Source organism: Mustela nigripes, chromosome 6, assembly GCF_022355385.1.
Source record: "Mustela nigripes isolate SB6536 chromosome 6, MUSNIG.SB6536, whole genome shotgun sequence".
In the NCBI taxonomy this organism is placed as follows: Eukaryota; Metazoa; Chordata; class Mammalia; order Carnivora; family Mustelidae; genus Mustela; species Mustela nigripes.
The window spans coordinates 51,598,002-51,618,619 of record NC_081562.1 but is presented as its reverse complement, the minus strand read 5'-3'; the positions used below and the strand labels follow the sequence as shown (position 1 = coordinate 51,618,619).

The 20,618-nt window shown below is 43.0% G+C and overlaps 1 protein-coding gene across 5 annotated transcripts in view; it reads left to right on the top strand.

The window, feature by feature from the left end:
- TBC1D30 (TBC1 domain family member 30) overlaps positions 1–20,618 on the top strand; it is an 82,746-nt gene that overhangs the window by 42,393 nt on the left and 19,735 nt on the right. For 3 of the 5 annotated variants that reach the window (XM_059402541.1, XM_059402540.1, XM_059402544.1), the window contains exons 3-8: positions 4,235–4,296; positions 4,817–4,882; positions 6,695–6,820; positions 8,858–9,043; positions 14,691–14,859; positions 16,990–17,158. In XM_059402541.1, the coding sequence (XP_059258524.1) occupies positions 4,235–4,296; positions 4,817–4,882; positions 6,695–6,820; positions 8,858–9,043; positions 14,691–14,859; positions 16,990–17,158 (778 nt within the window). Of the gene's footprint in view, positions 1–187; positions 824–4,234; positions 4,297–4,816; positions 4,883–6,694; positions 6,821–8,857; positions 9,044–14,690; positions 14,860–16,989; positions 17,159–20,618 lie in introns of those variants that run through there. The other 2 variants (XM_059402542.1, XM_059402543.1) reach the window with 2 other exon arrangements.

The window sequence follows — 20,618 nt, the reverse complement described above, 5'->3', positions numbered from 1 at the left end:
TGCCACACTGCCAGATTCATCTTTCGGGCCGCAGTCTCTTCTGACGCTGTTTGGTTAGGTGGACTCTTGGATCTCTCTGATATTCTGCACCTGAGACTTGCCCTCTTTGGTGCCCCTCTCCAGCTCCTCCCAGATCTTGGGAAGAGCACAGCAATCTCCGGCTGCTTCGGGTCCCTGGGCGCAGTTGTTCCCCCGGCAGCTCTCCAGTTCCCAGGCTCCCGGGCTCCGGGGTTTCCAGGCTCCGCAGCTCGGCGGCTCCCGGCTCCCGGGCGCAGATGCCAGGAACCCGCCGGGCGTTGGGGAGCTAGGGCCGCCCCGCCTGCGCACAGTGATGCCGGGATTGGGGGCGGGAGCGCCGCCTTCGTCTCCCGCGCGCTCGCTCGCTCCCGCCCTCTTCCCCGCCCCAAGCCGTCTCCTGCCTCAGCCTTGCAGGCTCCGCACTGCAGATGCCTGCCGACCGCTCCGCGCTCGGTGGCTTCTGCGGTGCCCCGCAGGTCCCTTCGACCGTCGAGCGCCGGCCGCACTCTCGCTGCTCCGGAGGGCCCCTCGGCTAAGCGGACTCGCCAAGTCCCGCGCGCGAAGCCGCTACGCCGGCGGGGTAGCGGGGATCCAGGCGGACGGCGACCGCACCGGAGCCCGGAGCGCTCTCGAATGCGGCAGGACAAGCTGACCGGCTCCCTGAGGCGCGGAGGGAGATGCCTGAAGCGGCAAGGTGGCGGCGGCGGCGGCGGCGGCGGCGTGGGTACCATCCTGAGCAATGTGCTCAAAAAGCGCAGCTGCATTTCTCGGACCGCGCCCCGGCTGCTCTGCACCCTGGAGCCGGGTGAGGACCCGGGGCTGCAGATGGGGCACTGGAAAGTAGCGTGGCGCCCCGGAACTGATGCCTCTGCCTCAGTTGGACTCCGCCTAGGCCGGGGAGCGCTTGCGGGCCGCGGGGTGCAGGGTACCGCGGCTTGGCGCAGGCGGGGCTGGGTCTGTCTGGGAGGGAAGAGCGCGGGCGAAGGCCTGGGCGCGGGCAGCGGCCTCCCAAGGCTGGGAGGACCCGATGCTGCCGGCGGGTCCCGACCCCGCGGCCTGTGCGCAGTCTAGCCCTATTTGTGCCGGGAGCTTCGGGCGAGCGGCGCGCTCGGCCCTGTGCGCGTGGTGGGGAAGTGTCCGCGGCTACCGGGGCCACCAGAGGCCGCGCAACCAATTGTGCTCTCGGCTCACAGGAAGCCAGATCTTGAAAGAGGTGCGTGAGGTGGAGAAAGGCACAGGTTTGATACTTGGGGACGGACGGGAAGGCAGCGGCTGCGAAGGAAAAATTGGGGGCATTTTCCTGAGGATCTGTGCGGCGTGAGTGCCAGGGCCAGCTCGCCTGGAGCCTTAAATTTGTGTGTCCGTGTGGGGAACGGGTTGGAAACATTCTTGCAAGTAGTGATTCTTTCTTAGAGCCAAAGTCCGGGAGCTCGCCTTGCTTGCTAGGCTAGGCCCTTTATGCTGCTAGCTTGTGTTTACATATCCCTGTTTCTCTAGGCTGCATAACTCCGCCTCTGCTCCATCGCCCAGTATCCCTCCCTGGGGTTTTATGGGCCCGGCCGTGGCGCGGACGCCTGGGGCAGAGAGCTTTCTGCAAGGGGTGGCCGTAGAGGGAGCCGGCTGCACTCTCATCGGTGCTTAGCGCTGCTCGCTTGTCCCCAGCGTCGCCCCAGCGGGGTGCCAGACGACTTTGTCCTCCCCGAGCCTCTGCCTCCCAGCGCCATCGGGAACCTGCTATCCTGAGGCTGCTGGAGAGAATATGACGAGGCGCGGAACCCCAAAAGGTGGAACGCTTGACTGCCTTTATGAACCTTGTGGTTTCTTTGTTTTTCTCCCCAAGGAAGTGTCTAATTGCAGAGACTGTAGTATTTATTCACCATCTTCCTTTACCCTTAAAAAAAGCTTCTTCCCACGTTAAAAGTGTTTTGTATTTCTGAATCCGGAACAGCCCGTGACTATCAGATGAAACATAAACCTTCTCCCCTCCCTTACTCAGTTAGAAGAAAGGGAAAATGACCTGATTTCAGCTATAGCATGCAGGTGGTGAATGATCAATTCCAGTTAAGTCCTGTGACTCATTTTTTAGATCGTGAGAAAATAGTTGTGGTTTAGACTAACCCCAGCCGGTTTTCAGCACCTGATGACCAGCAGGTGCTCTGAAAAAGCAAGGGAGCATATTCGGTCATACGGTCAGGGAATCCAGAGATTTTAGGTTGGTTGAAATAACTGCGCGGGCGGAATTTTCTTGCCTTTGTTACAATAAAGCAAAAGTCATGACGACATGCTCCTCCGTTCAGCACTCCGCATCTGGACAGCAACCTTACAACGAAGTGTGTTTCTCATAGTGCCTTAAATCATTCGCCCCAGCTGGAGGCAATCATGTGGCCATTGTGTCATTGCTCTGCACCATCGAAGCAGGACTTCATTTAAATCATCTCAGGGAGATTAGAATTTGAGGGGGGTACTTCCCTTGGGGAAGGAAATCTTTTCAGGCAGAATATGCTTGTGGTCCTGAAGCTCTGAAAAGACGGATCAGGGCATTGACTGGATGCCTGGGATTCTGTAACACAGCTTGACTTTAGAAATCTAGGACCCAAGTCTTGTATTCACAGTACTCTTCTAGGACTTCCAAGAAGGGCATCTGCATACTGTCATGGGCTTGGGCAAATCGTGTATTTCTTGAGTCCACTAGTCTACTTTATTATTGTAATTCTAAATTCTGAAGATAGTTTCTATCTACATACCAACTCCTAAGCAGTGGAAGGTGTCAGGAGGTTTTCAGTAATCTGCAGTCAACATCTTAGAAGGAAACATATTGTCATAAATGAGAATCATAAATTTTAAAACTGAAATTCCGTTAATAATGTTTGATATATCTTGATCCTTGAACTTTTAAGTAATAATCTTTAAAAAATGACTTGAAATATTTAGTTGATTTTGAAATTGTAGAAAAAAATAACACTTTCAGATTTGATTTTATTATTGTTTTTTAAAGATTTTGTTTTATTTGAGAGCAAATGAGAGAGAGTGAGAGAGAAAGCACCAACAGTGGGGGAGGGGCAGAGGGAGAGGGAGAAGTGGACTCCCCATTGATCAGGGAGCCTGACACTGGGCTGGATCCCAGGACCTTAGGTTCATGACCTGAGCCGAAGGCAGACGTTTAAAGACTGAGCCACCAGGCATCCCTGATATTATTTTTAATAAAATAAACATGGGAATAAAAATTGTCATGTAATTTCCTTCAGGAACAACAGCATATACATCTAACATGGGATTCTGAATAAGAGCCCAATATGAATATTTCATATTGTCTTTGTATATTATAAGCACATTGTCTTGATATATTCTCCTATTTATTTTCTCTTCTTCCTTAGATTTGGGACTGGAATCAAAGAAGTTTATTTAAAGTTATAGACAACTTGGAATTAGCTCAGTTATATTTTTAGCTTGTAGTCTATGATTAAACATACCAACTGTTTTATCTTCAATGAGCAAGTGTATCATGACAGAATTTTAAGATACATGAAAATCTCTGAATAAGATTGTTAACGTGGATTATTCCACAAGTGAGAAGGCAGTGACATTATTTTCATAACTTTTAATATTTCACTGAGGTTTCCTACATAGATTTAGTTCATGCATGTATTAGAAAACAAATTCCATAAGTAGAGAATTATCTTCCTAAATTTCATAAATATAAATTATACTGTGCTAGGTGATTTATAGTTAATCATCACAAACTTAGTCTACTGAGATAGATATTATTACCCTCATTTTAAAGATAAAGAATTGGGCTCCTGGGTGGCCCAATGGGTTAAGCCATGGACTCTTGGTTTCGGCCCAAGTTATGACCTCATGGTCCTTGAGATCCATCCCTGCCTGGGCTCTGCTGTGGGCATGGAGCCTGCATAAGATTCTCTCCCTCTCCCTCCAAGTCTTTGGTGTCAATTTTTTTTTTTTTTTTTTTTACTACTCCAGACAGCTGTGGAAGCCACCATTCTATGTGATAAGCTTCATTCTAGTGACCACAGGGTATTTTTCTATTTTAGAAAATCAATATTGTTACCTTCTATTTTAACAAAATTGACTAAAATTTAGCAAAAAATATATGTTCTAAAAATTTATGATGATTCAGTAGAATCAGGTTAATTTTTACTTTTATTTTTGGTCTAACGGTATTTTCTTCCAAAATAACAGTTTTATATTTTTCTTTTAGGAGTTGATACAAAGTTGAAGTTCACTCTTGAGCCATCTTTAGGTCAAAATGGTTTTCAGCAGGTAACTATTTTTGGTTATTGAAAATACTCTTACTTGGGGGAATCTACAAGGCACACAGGGTATATTCTCAAAGTAGGAAAACTAACATATACTTTACTACACATAAGACATGTCAGTTTTTAAAATTATAGATAAATTAACTTAGGAGCTTATAAATGGCCTGTGTTTATACCTGCAACGAAAAATTTTGTACTTGCTATGTGTGTGAGTTTTGTACTTGCTAGGTGTGAAAAAAAATTTAAAAAATGGAATATCTATTATTTTGAATCCATAATACATGTTTTTGTTTCTGAACTAGAGCTTTCCAGCCATTGTGTGTGGATGTGAGTCTCAGGTGTCTTAAGAGGACTTCAGGTGGGGGGTGGGCAGGCCTTGGAGCCTGGCTGAAAGAAGCTCTGTTTACCTCAGTGTGCTGTACAAATTTTCTCATACTTTCTGGATGTCAAAATAGGAAAAAGGTTGAAAAGTGCTTATCCAGGTCAATATTATCACTTTGCCAATGTTTTTTCTGTGTTCCTAGTGGTATGATGCTCTGAAGGCAGTTGCCAGGCTGTCAACAGGTATACCAAAGGAATGGAGGAGAAAGGTAAGGATTCAGAGGGCTAAAATACAAAAGGATCGGCACTCTGTTCCTCTTTAAAATGTCTGAAATGTCCAAAAGAACATTCTAGATTTAGTAATTTGAAGGCTGTCTCTCTTCATGATTTATTCATCTAGTAAGTATTTATTGATTATTGATTCTATGCCAAGTACTGTTCCAGGTCCTGAGGATACAGGAGTGGGAGGATTAAAAAAACAGACCCAAATTTTCCTCCTCACTGAGTTTACAATGCATACAATATAAAGTATGTCAGATGGTGATAAGTGCCGTGCATAAAAATAAAGCAGAGAAAGAAAGGAGAGCCCTGGGGGTCGGGGAATGGAGATAAGGAGGTGGCATTTTAAATAGCAAGGTAAAATTTGAATAGGGCCCTGATGGTGGTGAGGGGAGCTACCTGGGGGACCAGCACTCCAAACAGGAAGCACCCTCCCACGATTGTCTCAGGAGTATGCAAGCACTAGGAAGGCACTGGGGGTGCTGAGGACAGTGAACCAAAGGGAAAGCATTTGGAGAGAGGGTCATAGAGGTAAATGTGATGGGGGTCAGGAGTTGGCAGGTCATGTAGACATTAGAGACTGCCGTAAGACCTTTGCCCAGTCTCAGATGGGAAGCATTGGGAAGTTTTGAGCTGGGGAGTAACATGATAAAACATATTTTAAATGGACCTCCCTGGCTTGATAATATGAAGGACAAGGGCGGAAGCAGGGAGATCAGTGGAAGACTTGGGGTAATTCAGGCAAGAGGTGGATCAGGGTTGCCATAGTGGAGATGGAGAAAAGGGATCAGAGTCTAGATGTATTTTGAAGGCTAAGTGGACATGGATTCCTGTTAGATTGAATATAAGGTATGTGATTCTGATGCTTGGGAGAAAAATCTGGCTGGTGATATTGATCAGTGTTCCTCCTGCTAAATTATGTTCAAATACCAAAACTTGAAGTGCTTTCTTAATATATTGATTTACAAATCTAGTCTTTTTTTAAAAAAGTAACATATCATGTATTATTTGTTTCAGAGGTACAGGTCTGTGATTCATCAGTCTTACACAATTCACAGCACTCACCATAGCACACACCCTCCCCAATGTCCATCACCCGGCCACCCCATCCTTCCCACCCTTCTCCCCTCCAGCAACCCTCAGTACAAACCTAGTTTTAATACTTTTAGAGTTTGAACATTGGGGGTTCCCCTATTTCTTACAGAAACAGCTTTTTGGAATAAAGTCATCAAAGGAATAAAAATATCCAGTGACTCTTTTAAAAAAAAGTTATTCATTATGGGACCCCATCTGTCAGTTTTGTGTGTGAGAGAGAGATTGAGGGATGATTTAAAGGCAGAGGCTGCTCCATGGTGAAAAAAGACCCATTTTCCATGAATGTCCAAATACAGAGAGTGATTCCAAGCCAAGTATAATAAGCTCAGAAGATAGTATAGCTAATCCAGTGAACTGAGATAAGAGTTGAAAAAACTTTTTGTTTCCTTAACAGTATCCCTCCCTAATGGCTGAATCATTGCTTAGTGCATAATAGAAGCTCAACAAATATTAATGGAAAGAATAAATGAAAGACCCTAATTGGTGCAATTCAGTATAGCAAACATTTCAATGAAAAGTTGATTTCTACATGTGGATCTGTTCCCATTTTCTTGTTAGCTGCAATAACTATTTTTTTTTTAATAAAGAAAGGTGAAATTATATATTTTACTTTAGGATTTTTCTTTATCTCTTAATATTTTACTTTAGGATTCTTCTTTATCTCTTAATATTCTTCTTTATCTCTTAATATCTCTTAAATATTTTAGGTTTGGTTGACTTTGGCAGATCAGTATTTGCACAGTATAGCTATTGATTGGGACAAAACCATGCGTTTCACTTTCAATGAAAGGAGTAATCCTGATGATGACTCGATGGGAATTCAGATAGTCAAGGTAAGGCCCCTGAGTTTGACCTGTTTATTTTGACTTGGAAGGAGGTTTCTAAGAGCCAGATGTTTCCTGGACAGAGGATCAAATGGAATGGTCTGAATGTCCGTATATTTTCTGCTTTCTTATTCCCTTAGTTAACAGCCTTTTAATGGGGAACTTTGTCTTGTTTTCATAAATTTGCATGTTGGCGGTAAGAAGAAAATGTTCCTATTCATATTCTATTTACTTGCTCACTTGATAGGAGATTGAAATTTCTTTTTCTTTCTTTAGCATGGGTCAGTGCTGTTAGCTGGATTTTTACATGAAAGTTACAGGTTTGAAATTTAAAGTTAAGTATATTTCATGTTAGAGTGGGTTCTTATTAGGATCTTTGATAATTTCTTAACTGCCAATTTATGAAGATAGTCAGATTGACTGATGGGTCTACTTAAAACCAGATGGTCAAGGGTTCAAGCCAGCTGTGGAGACAGCTGTGGTTTGCCTACTGGGATTATTTCAATTGATTAGGGTCTGTTGCCAAAAGCCAAGGTTGCTGATTCAATTTGATCCCATTCTTCTTCTCTTACATAGGCCTCTAACACATGGCCTTTGGTTTTATATGAGTTCATTACAGTATAATGCTAAGCTCGGGTTTTATTTATTTTTATTTTTTATTTTTTGGAAAGATTTTATTTATTTATTTATTTATTTTATTTAATTAATTTATTTATTTGACAGCAAGCAAAGGAACACAGGCAGGGGGAGTGGGAGAGGGAGAAGCAGACTTACCGCTGGGCAGGGAGCAGATCAGGGAGCCTGGATGGAGTGGGGGGTTAGGAAGTGGAGATGGGGGTATTGGGGTATTGGGGGGCTCCAGGGGCTTGATTCTGATTCCAGGACCCTGGGATCATGACCCGAGCCAAAGGCAGACACTTAACAACTGAGCCACCCAGGCACCCCTAAGCTGGAGTTTTAAAAGGGAAATTGTCTTTCATTAATTTTGGCCATCAGAATTTGGCTAAGGTTTTGACAGATTTGAAGATACTTTTTTCATGAAAAAGTCCTAACTATGAAAGGAGCTGCTTTATGATCTAACTCAGTCCATTTCAGACAAATGTTAAAAAGAATGATGAAATTCTATTTTGTTTGTTTATAAAGCCTGGGCGCTGTCCATATTTTAGCTGTTTATTTGGAATTTCAGAATGTTTCTCAGAGATGAAGTATTCCATGTTTGAAATGTTTTCTTTCTGTTTAAATTGTGAGTTAAGGCAGTATACATTTTATAACAATCATGTTATTTAGAGGATCTTTAATTTTTCTCATTGAAGTGAATGCTGTGTCAGTAAAATGACATTAACTCATGAAAATCATAGTCTCTGCTTAGTTATTAAATTATATATATTGTCTTCATTAAATACTAAAGCACGATAGAGGTTTATTTTTTATACAAATTTATAAAATAATTTGGATAGATTTTTCTGTCTTGGACAGAATGATTTTCCTGTCTCTACAGTATTGCATTTTTTGATATTTTGATATTGCTCCTTAATATTATTTGGGGTTGAATATGATAGTTGAATATTACATCTCATTTCAGAGAAAGGAATAAGACTAGCATTGATCACGCATATATTGAAATGACTCTTATTTTATCCGAGACTTAGTACTTAAGGAAACTTTCAGTTTATATAGAAATAGAATGTAATTTCTGTTAATTGAGTCACTTTTGTATTAATTCTGGAAATACTTTAAATTTTGACAGAAAATTCTGAAGAAGGTTAGAAAATTTGCCTGACTGAAATTGCTCTTGACAGTGTTCAAGTCAACTACATCTCAAAAAAACTGGGGAAAAAAAAATGTATCTTAGCTTATTAGAAAACATTAGGAAAAAGAAAATTTTAAAAATTGTTTTGGCCCATGTGTATAGGGTACATAAACATTCTTAAAAGCTAAAATCCATGCTGATAATCTGATTCTATTTAATGCTGAGGCAAAGTTAAAGGCATTTTTTGGAGAGACTATAAGGAGACATTTTAAAAGAATATTGTTTGCCTTCTTCAGGATCTTCACCGCACAGGCTGCAGTTCCTACTGTGGCCAGGAGGCTGAGCAGGACAGGGTTGTGTTAAAACGGGTCCTGTTGGCCTATGCCCGATGGAACAAGAATGTTGGGTACTGCCAAGGCTTTAACATCCTGGCTGCTCTAATTCTGGAAGTAGTGGAAGGCAACGAAGGGGATGCACTGAAGGTGAGTTTGGGGCTCTGAAGAATGCAGTTGAAATTCTTCTGAGAGTGAACTGTCATTCCTCTTCCCTGATGGCCATTTGCTACACCTTGTACTGACCCATAATCACCACTTCCCCCATGTTAAAGCCAGGTCAAGTGACGGACTCACATATCTGCCAGATGTGAGGAGAATGATTGTTTTTGGTCCCATAGATAAAACATCACATTTTTAAAGCAAGTTGAATATGAATTGTATTAATTTATCGTGATTTGTAACAAATTAACTGCTTAAAATAGCAAACATGATTTACCTCACAGTTTCTTGGAATCAGGAACCCGGGTCCACTGTAGCTGGCTCTAAGTCATATTGTTGTGTCATTCAAACTGCTGGCTGGGTCTGCAGCCTCATCTGAAGGCTCAGCTGGGGACAGCATTCACTTCCAAGTTCATGTGGTTGTTGGCAAGATTTAATTCCTCACAGGTGGCTGGCCCAGGGCCTGGGTTCCTGGTTGGCTATTGGCCGGAGACCTTTTATAGTTCTTTGCCATGTCTCCATCTTACAGCGAGGTGGCTGGCATCCCTCAGAGTGAGGAGGAGAGTAAAAGAGAATGAGCAAGGCAGGAGAGATTAAACTGCAGATTTGTACCCTAATACCAGAAGCTGCATTCCATCATTTTTGCCATATTCTATTCATTAGAAGCCAGTCATTGGGTCCAGCTCTTACTCAAGGGGAAGGGCTCATATAAGAATGTGACTGTCAAGAGGTGGAGGTCATAAGGTCGTCATGTTAGAAGCTGCCTGCTCCACAAGTTATGTTTAATTCCAGTTGGATCTTTTTATTGCTTTACTATCTCATAGATGGGGAGTGGTATGGAGGAGGTAAGCTAAGAGTACATGTATATGATGGAAGGTATTTGCATGGAAAAAGGTTATGGAAATGAATGATATTTTATGATCTTTTAATCTTTAGTACCTGGAGCCTTTATCAGTAAAAACATTTTGGAAACACTTTGAGATGGGTTACAAACAATTTAAGCTAATAAATTGGAATGTGAGTCCGTGAGTCACCAGAAATAATCTTTATGAGAAATGAAGCATTTCACAGGCACAGGATGGCTGCTTCCTTATTAGCCTGGGGCAGTATGGGGTTGCTAATTCATAATTGAACCCTCAAACTGCTAGGGGTTGTAATGCTTTGTGATGGATGGGATGGATACTCAGTCTTTGTTTTCAGGAGCCTCCCCCGGCCCCAGCCTTGTGTTTGACTGCGATAAATACCTTAGTGATATTCCCAGTCACTGACTAATGTCATATGGAAAAATAAACAAATGTTCCTCCAGGTTTTATATGCATCATGGTGGAATTAATTATAAACCCAGCCTGACCTGGTCTAAATCTGTATTCACCCTTTCATTTTTTTTCCATTCTTGTACTTCAGGAAACAGCTCTGAAACTCCTTCTTTATCACATTAAGTGAGGGAGAGGGGAGCCAATGACAAATCAAATACATGAGTTCAAAACATTTTTTATTAAGCCTTTGTTTTGCTCAGTCTATTAGCTTTAGGTGATTTTGTTCTTTTCAGATGTTATTTCTGTGACTATAAAAAGGACTGTTGAAAAGTTGGAATAAGCAATTCAGGTTAGGAGTGAGGTGGAGAGGTCTGGGGGCGGGGACATACTTGCCATTCAAATCATGAAAGAAACTCCTTGACAAACTAAAAATTCACATAAAAAAGATGGATGAGATAAAGCTGAGGAACTGAATATTTATATTTCTGCCTCTAAGAAAACGAACTCCGTGAGATGAAATGACATCATCATCATTTCAGAATCTTGTGGTTAGACATTGAATATGCAGACAAAGATTGGATTCATGAAGAATCACTTCAGATACAAGGGAAGATATTGGGGTCAGTGTTTTTTAGCTGCCACTTTGGACCCTGCAAGTTTTAATTATTAGGCAAATAAATAGTTTTTTTGGGAAGTAATTAAACCATTTTGTGTGCTTTTGAGCACTTACTGTTTTTTCTTAGCAACTGTTTTTAACTATTTGTTAAAATGTTTAGGCTCCTTCATTATTTATTTTTAAAAATATGTAATTTTTTTAGAGCAGTTTCAGGTTCACAGCAAAATTGAGAGGAAGGTGCAGAGATTTTCCATATGCCTCTTGCTCCCACAAGTGTACAGCTTCCCCACTATCAACATTCCCCACCAAATGTACATTTGTTACAATCCATGATTGTAACATGGATTACAATCCACAGGTTGCCTGGTACAGGTCATAGGCGCCTAAATTGCATAGTTTACATTAGAATTCACCCTTGGTGTTGTACATTCTGTGGGTCAGACAGATGTTTAATGATGTATCTTTATAATATTCATCCAGAGTGTGTTTACTGCCCTAACAATCCTCTGTGCTCTGCCTGGTTATCCCCCCGCCTTTCCCCCCTACCCTACCCCCACTCCCCGGGCAACCACTGGTCTTTTTATGATCTCTTGCTCTATCCTGATGTCATATAGTTGGAATCATACAGTATGTAGCCTTTTAAGATTGGCTTCTTTCACTTTGTAATAAGCATGTAAGGTTCCTTCTTTCCTGTCTTTTCATGGCTTGGTGGCTCATTTAATTTAGTGCTGAATAATACTCCACTGTCTGGGTATGCGCGGTTTATCCGTTCACCTACTGAAGGATGTCTCTGCTGCTTCCAAGTTCCAGCAAATATGAATATAGCTGCTATAAACATCTGTGCACAAGTTTTTGTGTAGACATGAGTTTTCAGCTCCTTTGGGTAAATACCAATGAGAGTGATCGCTGGATCAGATGGTGAAAGTATATTTAGTTTTGTGAGAAACCACCAAACTGTCTTCCCAAGTGGCTATAGGGTTTTGCATTCCCATCAGCAATGTGTGAGAGTTTCTGTTGCTCCATATCCTTGTCAACATTGGGTGTATTCCAGATTTTGGCCATTCTTTTTTTCTTTCTTTCTTTCATTTTTTTTTTTTTTAAAGATTTTATTTATTTATTTGACAGAGAGAGAGATCACAAGTAGGCAGAGGCAGGCAGAGAGAGAGGGGGAAGCAGGCTTCCTGCCGAGCAGAGAGCCCAATGTGGGGCCCAATCCTAGGACCCTGGGATCATGACCTGAGCCAAAGGCAGAGGCTTAACCCATTGAGCCACCCAGGCACCCCTGGATTTTGGCTATTCTAGTAGTTGTGTGCCATGGTATCCTGTTTTAATTTGAATTTCCCTAATGATATATGATGTGAAGATTCTTTCATATGCTTATATCCCATCTTTCTCTTTTTTCTTATATCCCATCTGAATGCATCTTTGGCAAAGGACTTGTTTGGTCCATTTTTAGTCACATTATTTTATTTGGAGTTTTAAGAATTCTTTGTATATTTTGGATGACTGTCTTTTATCAGATACGCCTTTGACAAATATTTCTCCCAATCTGTGGCATGTCCTTTCATTCTGTTGACATTGTCTTTCACAAAACCGAAGTTTTTAATTTTTTTTTTAAAGATTTTATTTATTTATTTGACAGAGAGAGATCACAAGTAGGCAGAGAGGCAGGCAGAGAGAGAGAGAGAGGAGGAAGCAGGCTCCCTGCTGAGCAGAGAGCCCGATGCGGGACTCGATCCCAGGACCCTGAGATCATGACCTGAGCCGAAGGCAGCGGCTCAACCCACTGAGCCACCCAGGCGCCCGAAGTTTTTAATTTTGAAGTAATCTAGCTTACCAATGGTTTCTTTCATTGATCGTGTCCTTGCTGTTGCATCTAAAAAGTCATAACCATACCCAAGGTCATCTAGGCTATCTTATCTTCTAAGAGATTTATAGTTTTGCATTTTACATTTAGGTATGCGTTCTCTCTTGAGTCATTTTTTGGTGAAAGGTGTAAGTTTTGTGTCTAGGTTTAGTTTTTGGCATGTGGACTTCCCATTGGTCCAGCACCATTTATTGGAGACACTATTTTTGCTCTATTGCCATTATTTATCTGAATTTTTTTAAAGATCTAATGCTTGGGGACGCCTGGGTGGCTCAGTGGGTTAAAGCCTCTTACTTCGGCTCAGGTCATGATCTCAGGTCCTGGGATCGAGCCCCACGTTGGGCTCTCTGCTCAGCAGAGAGCCTGCTTCCGCCTCTCTCTCTTCCTACCTCTCTGCCTACTTGTGATCTCTGTCTGTCAAATAAATAAATAAAATCTTAAAAAAAAAAAATCTAATGTGTGGTCTTCAAAATGTATCAGTGGGTGGAGTGGCCCACCTAGCATGACACACGGCTGTCTCTGATGCCCTACGTGAGACTTTGAGATGCCTTTGGACAGAGAATTTCAGTGTGTCACAGGAATTACCATGATAACTGAAAATTTTTGTTCTTCTTGTTTCATGTAATTTTGAGAGATCATCATTTCTTCAGAAAAGCTGAAGTATCTCTCTTGTATTATATCCTTAGATAAAAAGTACCATAATAGACCATTACCTTTAAATATTGCCTTTGTGAGCCTGTCCATCCCTCTTCTCCTTACTCAGAGAGGGCAGTCTTCTCTGCTGGACATCTGTACCCCCTCATCAGCTAGCCCTAGTCCCTCCAGGACCTCCTTCCTCCACACAGATTGAATCTACTGTTCTCCTTTTATTGCTCAGCTCCCTCTGTAATAAAGGTCTCAGAGGTATTCTCTCAAGAGAATGGCCCAGTCCTTATTCGCTTAGTCAAAACAATGATCCTAAAAAGTAGAAACTGGAAGCCAGAGATGAGGGAAAGATGGGCCCTTGTCAGGTCTGGGAGAGAATTTTCTTGGGAAATAGAGTTTTGTGTTAGACTGAAAATTAAAATGTGAGACCATGATATAGGGCCAGCTATGATTTTATTCTTAATTTTGTTTTTCCTGTGCTCCGGGGAGTGAGTGGTCTTCTAGGGAGGAGGAGCACAGCAGAGGATACCAGCTGACAGAGTAAGGACCCGAGACTGACACACAGAACTCGTGTGTTTTGCTGGGTCATTCTGGTGGTTCTTGACATCTTAGCAAAGGTAACACAACTAGAAAAGTTAGAATGAAAATAGTAATTTGAAGAACTTGTGAGATAATCTTATGAAAGAAATCCAGACTTTGAAAGTACCCCACGTTCAAACAAAACCCTTGTTGCATTGTCCTGGGAGAGGAAAGTGGACGGAAAGCCACTCTCAGTTCCAATAACCAGGTTGATGCTAAGTATGTCTCTAGACTTGCTTTCGTTTGAGGCGGAGTGGGGTGAGGTTTATGATGGTTCAGCTCTTGGTTTTCATATGAAGGTTGTGAAACTGTGCTGCCACCAGGGAGCCAGTATGGGATTGTTGCTTGCTGCTGATGGAGCTCGGGCTCCACCACTGAGTGAGGCTGAGCCTTGTACCAGCACAGCTCCTTAGGGGCTGCACTCGGGTCTGGTGCCCCATCTAGAAATTTCAGACAGCAGTGGACTGTGGGTCTGAGTTCCTTTAATAATTATGCCTCTCACTCCTCACCCAGCGTGCACATGAGCCACAGAAGTCCAGAACATTCAGTATTGACACATTGAAATGATGGTGTGCTTTGGCTAACTGCATTTTTAAATATGTTCCTTTTATTTGGGACATGTTGGGATCTCAGTGTTTAGGAAGCGATCTTATTCTTTATCTTTTTCTTCAGATTATGATTTACCTTATTGATAAGGTACTTCCTGAAAGTTATTTTGTCAATAACCTCCGGGCTCTATCCGTGGACATGGCTGTCTTCAGGGATCTCTTGAGCCTGAAGCTCCCCGAGTTATCTCAGCACCTGGACACTCTTCAGAGAACCGCGAACAAGGAAAGTGGAGGTAGTGATGACTCGGCGCCGTTACACTCCTGGGAATATTTCACTTCCCCGATTCCACTGTCCCCCCTGAGCCTAGACCTTGCGCAGAAATACTTGTTTTCAGGTATTTCTGTTCATGAGCGTTTGGTGCATTGAAATAGATGGTTAGAGAACAAAAACACAACTGAAAAAAAATCATAGGGCCCCGTGTTGAACCTCAGACTGGTCCTGGTTGGGAAGTCCGTCAAGAACCGAGTACTTTACCAGTCCTGAATGGACATCTAACAGGATGCATTTCTTCCTAGATGGAGAGTCTGTCTTACCATCTAGTTCAGCTGCTCTCAGCTCATACCAACCCATAGGAGTTCTTTAAAGCTGAGCGACTGTACGATTTCTCACACACTATGCTTTTGCCTGAACCATGGAACCTGTGGAGAGTCAAATATGCATCCCCCTTAACTTTTAGGAGATAAACCAACAGTCTTTTGGATTCGGATGTTCAGTGCTCCTCTTATCTATCCGTGGTAGGGGTATTTAGGTTTACTAGAGATGAATAGGTCCACTCTTTCTGGAGAAGGGCTCCCCGGACCTCCAGGTAGGCTTTGGAGCCCTGCAGTGTCGGGGGAGGCCCTGGGTCGAGGGAGGGGTGGAGCCTCTGCTCAGCAAGTGGGAGGCCCTGAGTTGTCGCTGTCTGGTGGGCATGGCCCCGCTTGCTGAGGAGCCCGAGCTTGAGGCTGTGGTCATACCTGCTGCCTATACTTGCCTGGCTCTGTGCAGGGGTCCCAGAAAGAATAATGAAGTTTGTTGTGTTTCCTGGAAATGGTTGCCAGTTCTGCACCCGTGCATTGAAATCTGGGAAAATAGGAAAGGTTGTGAGGACCTAATCTGTGATTACAGTACACTGGACATTTTAGTGATGCCTGGCTGTCTCTCAGCATTTTCTTCTCGGCCACCTGAATAATTTTTAATTTGGCTGTGCAGTACCCTTGCACACCTCTTGGGGTGTCCTAATACGTCCAGATAGACTGCCTTGCCTGTCCGATGTCAGATATGCTTTCCTGGGTTCCACCTTTGCCTCCAAATGTCCTGAACTTGCCCATAAGCCCTGTCCTCAGATTCTTGATTTTCTGAACCGTGATGTTCCTTTGTTTTTGCAGAAGAAGAGAGAAAATGAGGGCAGGAGAACAGATCTTGTTTGGCTAATCCTTGGGCAAATGTGTAGTCTGACTGACTTGGAGGGAGAATCAGTTTAAATACCTACATTTTTACATTTCATAAAATACATACTTAATGCCATCACAGAAAGTAGGAGGGAGCTCTGTGTTTTTGGTAAATTCAGAAACTTCAGTGTGAGCTGTGTGGATTGTTTAATTCACAATATTTTTAAAATTTCATGTTGTTTAATCTGCAAATACTCTGAGCTTTTCTAGCTCTTTTTCTGTTATGATTTCCAGTTTAATTCCACTGTGGTCTGAGAGCTGTCTATAATTTAAGAAGTAGACAAATAATTTCATAAAGAGCCATATTTTTATCAGCAGCACTTGAATAAAAGTGGGCTTTATGAGGTTTCGAAAATTGGATTCTACTTCTAAGAGGCTAAAATCCTTTCTTCTTATCCTGTTTTTGGTGAGGAGAGCATTCCCTCCTTAATTTTGAACACCCCAAAATAGGTAGAGCCAAATTAAGTTTTAGGTTAAGATTTCTGAAATATCAGGGCACTTGGGTGGCTCAGTCAGTTAAGCATCTGCCTTCGGCTCAGGTCATGATCCCAGCGTCCTGAGATTGAGCCCTGCGATGGGCTCCCTGCTTAGCGGGGAGCCTGCTTCCCCCTCTCCTTCTGCCTACCATTCCCCTACTTGTGCTCTCTTTCTCTCTCTGTCATATAACTAAATAAATAAAATCTTTAGATAAAAGATTTTTGAAGTATCATAAAGAATTTGTGAAAATCGCTTATTGAGATTTTTTTTTGTCAAACACACCTGTGTTCTTCCAAAAAAGGGAAGGAGAAAAGTGAGGAAAGAACCAAAATGTAGAGATCTAAAGAAATCAGTCAGGAAATGTAACATATTTGGTGGTTGTGGATGATTGAACAAGGCTAATTTTATATCTTGCATCAGTTCTGAAGAAACACAGAATGTTTGTTTCATTTCAGGTGGCTATGAGCCTCCACTCACGAACGTCTTCACGATGCAATGGTTTCTGACTCTCTTTGCTACGTGCCTCCCTCACCATACGGTCTTCAAGATCTGGGATTCAGTCTTCTTTGAAGGTTCGGAAATCATCTTGAGAGTGTCGTTGGCCATCTGGGCAAAATTGGGAGAGTAAGTGATTTCCCCATTCTGTTTTGTTCTGTGGTTTGGGGGGCTTGAAGCAGTTTTGTGCTCTAACGTGAAAACCATCTGTATTTAAGGAGGCGCAAAAGAGAAAGTTGGGAACTTGGTTGAATTGCTTTAGCCTTCTGAAATCTTAGTTGGCTGATTCTTGATTATGGGGGGGCAAATAGAATCTATGTTGGGGAGGGGGGGCAGGCTTTTCCAGGTCTGTAGATCTCCACTTCAGTGCTAGTGTCCTGGCTGGTTTACTGTGCACCCTCTCCCTAGACTCTAGTTGGGAAGAGAGGGTGGGGGAGGAACTGAGATGGAAGAGAGGAAGATTGGAAGAGGAGTAGCTGTGTTTGTTGGCTTACATTCACGATGTGAATGATTTTTAAGTCCTTAGTATTTATTTAGTTCTGCCCTTCAGGGCCATAATAAAATTAAATGAAATAAGATGTATAGGGTCTCTCTGGTGCTTAGTACATAGTCAAGAGTAGAACACACAGAGGGCACCTGGTTGGCTCAGTTAGTAGAGCACACGACTCTTGATCGCATGGTCGTGAGTTCAAGCCCTACTTTGGGAGTGGATCCTACTTTTAAAAAATAGCAGAACACATTGAGCCTCTTATTTTTCATCAGGAATTAATTCTGTGATGAAATCTGTTACTACCAAACATAGTACCACATAGATGTTACTTGTATTTGTTACCAGTAGTGGGACTGTGAAAAGGAGGGTATTTTCACCCATCTCTAATATATTATGACTATTATGTTAGAATTCTACATTTTGGGTAATGGAAGGGACATTGGGATGAAATTGTTAAGAGTTAAGATGCAGAGAAGTTTTTAATGTTTGTTTCCTAGAGTTTTAAATGACTTGAGTGAGTACTCATAGACAACATGTCAGAAAACTAATAAATCACTGCCAGTGTTTTGCTTCAAAAACCTTTTAACCAGCCTTTTATTTATGTTAAGTTGTTTCCTGGGAGACTTGCAGTATTTCCCATTTTTTGCAAGAAAGATCCACCAACTATCAATTCAGGGATTTAGAAAGATCATTATTTTGTACAACTATTTGGAAACAGCACATAGCCATCTCCTTCGCTTTTGATTTTTGGTATACTGCTTCTCAGCTGGGCAAATAAATGAGTCTGCTGGGGATTTGGAGTGCTGTTTACTTATCTTTTCATTTTCCCTCGATATCTAGATCTTTCTGCAGTCCTACATTTCCAACCTACTCTATGCCCGAAGCTCCTTGAACTTTGACTGTGTCTGTGGGTAGGATAGTCCAGTTACCGGGTAACTAGTTTATGGAATTAAAACAGTGTAACACTTTACTGAGGCTGAGTCCGTTAAAGTCACCTTTGTACTCATTCTTAGTTATGGGGCAGGAGGAAAAGAAGAGATTCTGGTTTTACTCCCCCCATCCATTACGCGTAGGATCAGAATTTGTCTGGTCCTCTCAGGGGAGTCATGGTGTGGACCAGCATTGCTCGAAGCACTGTAGAGGTGAAGCTAGCTTGTTTAGTACTCACCATTATTTTATGAGGTAGGTACTGTTCTCACCCCCATCTTACAGATGTGGGAACTGAGCCACAGAGAAGTTAAGTGAATCGCCCAAGGTCACTCAGTAAGTGTTAGGGCCTGATTTTGAACCCAGATATCCTGACATTAGGATCTGCACTTTTTTTTTTAAAGATTTTATTTTTACATAATCTCTACCACTAATGTGGGTCTCGAACCCACAACCCTGAGATCCAGAGTCACATGTTCTACCCCTGACTGAGCCAGCCGCGTGCCCCTAGAATCTCACTTTTACTAACGTGAGTCTACTGACAATAAACTGGTATTGTTTATGAAGTTCAGGGGATAGAGGAATGACACTGGTGGGACTTTAAATGTTTCAGTGTCTTTGCTCCCTGCACTTCTACATCTTTTTGAGTATGCCACTTATTAAACGAAAGGAAGGGCAGCCAGCACAGTGCTGTCATGACATCAGGCAGCTTAAACGCCTGGTCTCATTCGGTACTCTGCATAACCCCAGGGAGTAGGTAGGATTCTTCTCCTGCCTTTCCAAGTGGGAAAGCTAACCCAGAGGGTGAATTAACTAGCTCATGGTCCCATAGCTCATCAGCTGCAGAGCTGGGACTTAATCCTGGATCTTTCGGACTCCAGCGCCTGTATTCCTCCCCACAAACTTTTTGCTGGAAAAATCATGAACTGCAGCTCCGTGGGACCTCTCCATTCCTCTTCCTCCTGCAACTTGGCATTTCTTCTTTGCACTCACATCAGGCGGTGCTTTGGGAATCCGTAAGCCGTGGACCCTCAGCACAGCCTTCCCTGGCGTCTCTCAAGTATCCGTTCTCCTATGACACCCTGTGTTGTTTTGCTCCCTCATACGTCATCCTGGCCTAGCGCCATGTTTCCTCCCTGATCTTCCCATCATACCCTACACTTGCTGTGCGACCTCCAGCCGACCTTGCCGAGGGCACATCTGTTCCCACACTCCCTCGGAAGTGCCTTTCAGGGACTCTTGCCCCGAGAGCCTCAGCAGGCACGTGACGCCATTGCCATCTGCTGTCTGTAGCTCTGTACCCTCACTCTCTCCGTCACCCTCTGGCCATGCAGGCCACCTGGCCACCTTTGGTCGCATGGAGCTCCTTCCACAGCCTGGAAAGGGCCTGCCATCTCCCGCATCCATGTCTTTGGAAAGCTTTTTCTTCCTTGTCAGCCTGGAGTATATTTTTCAGAACTCTTCTGAAGCATTATTTCCTTTCCTCACCCTCCAGGGTACACTTAACCACTTTTTCAATTATGCTCACACGCTACTCTGGAGTTTTGCAATAACACTTCAACAGGCTATTTCGCTTGATGGCAAGGGGACTGAAGAGCGCACTCGAGCACCTGCAGTTTTTCCATCATCATGGTGTTTTCTGGATGGCCCCGTGGAAATTCCCCGACATTAGCGTATGTCAAAGTGTATGTCTTATAGGTTGGGGGGGCAAATACAATTATCCTACTGTATAGAAAACGTGATAGTAGATACACATGCACGGTATTTTTGCTTTATTTTTTTGATATTTATTTATTTGCTTATTTATTTATCTGTGCCAAAAAGGTGGTTGCAGTAAAGCACGGCCCCAGGACCCGCGGGCAGGAAGAGCTGCTCACGGCGCTCTGTGCTTGAAACTCTTCCTTTTTTCTCCGCGCCCCCCCCCCCCCAGAAGGATGAAAGTCTAACCTGCCTTACAGGTTGCCAGGTGACAGGTTTCTTTATTTACATGTAGATGCAAGAAGCAAATGCAAGAAGCACAGTGTAATGGCTAGCTGGCTACAGTAGCTAGAGAAGAACCGAAAAATTTCTGTCTGTGAAAGCATCCTGGGGATGATGAAATGTGCACAAAAGTTAGAAGTTCTTGTTCTTATATTTTTCATCTATCACTTCTACTGCGGTTTGGTTTCAGTC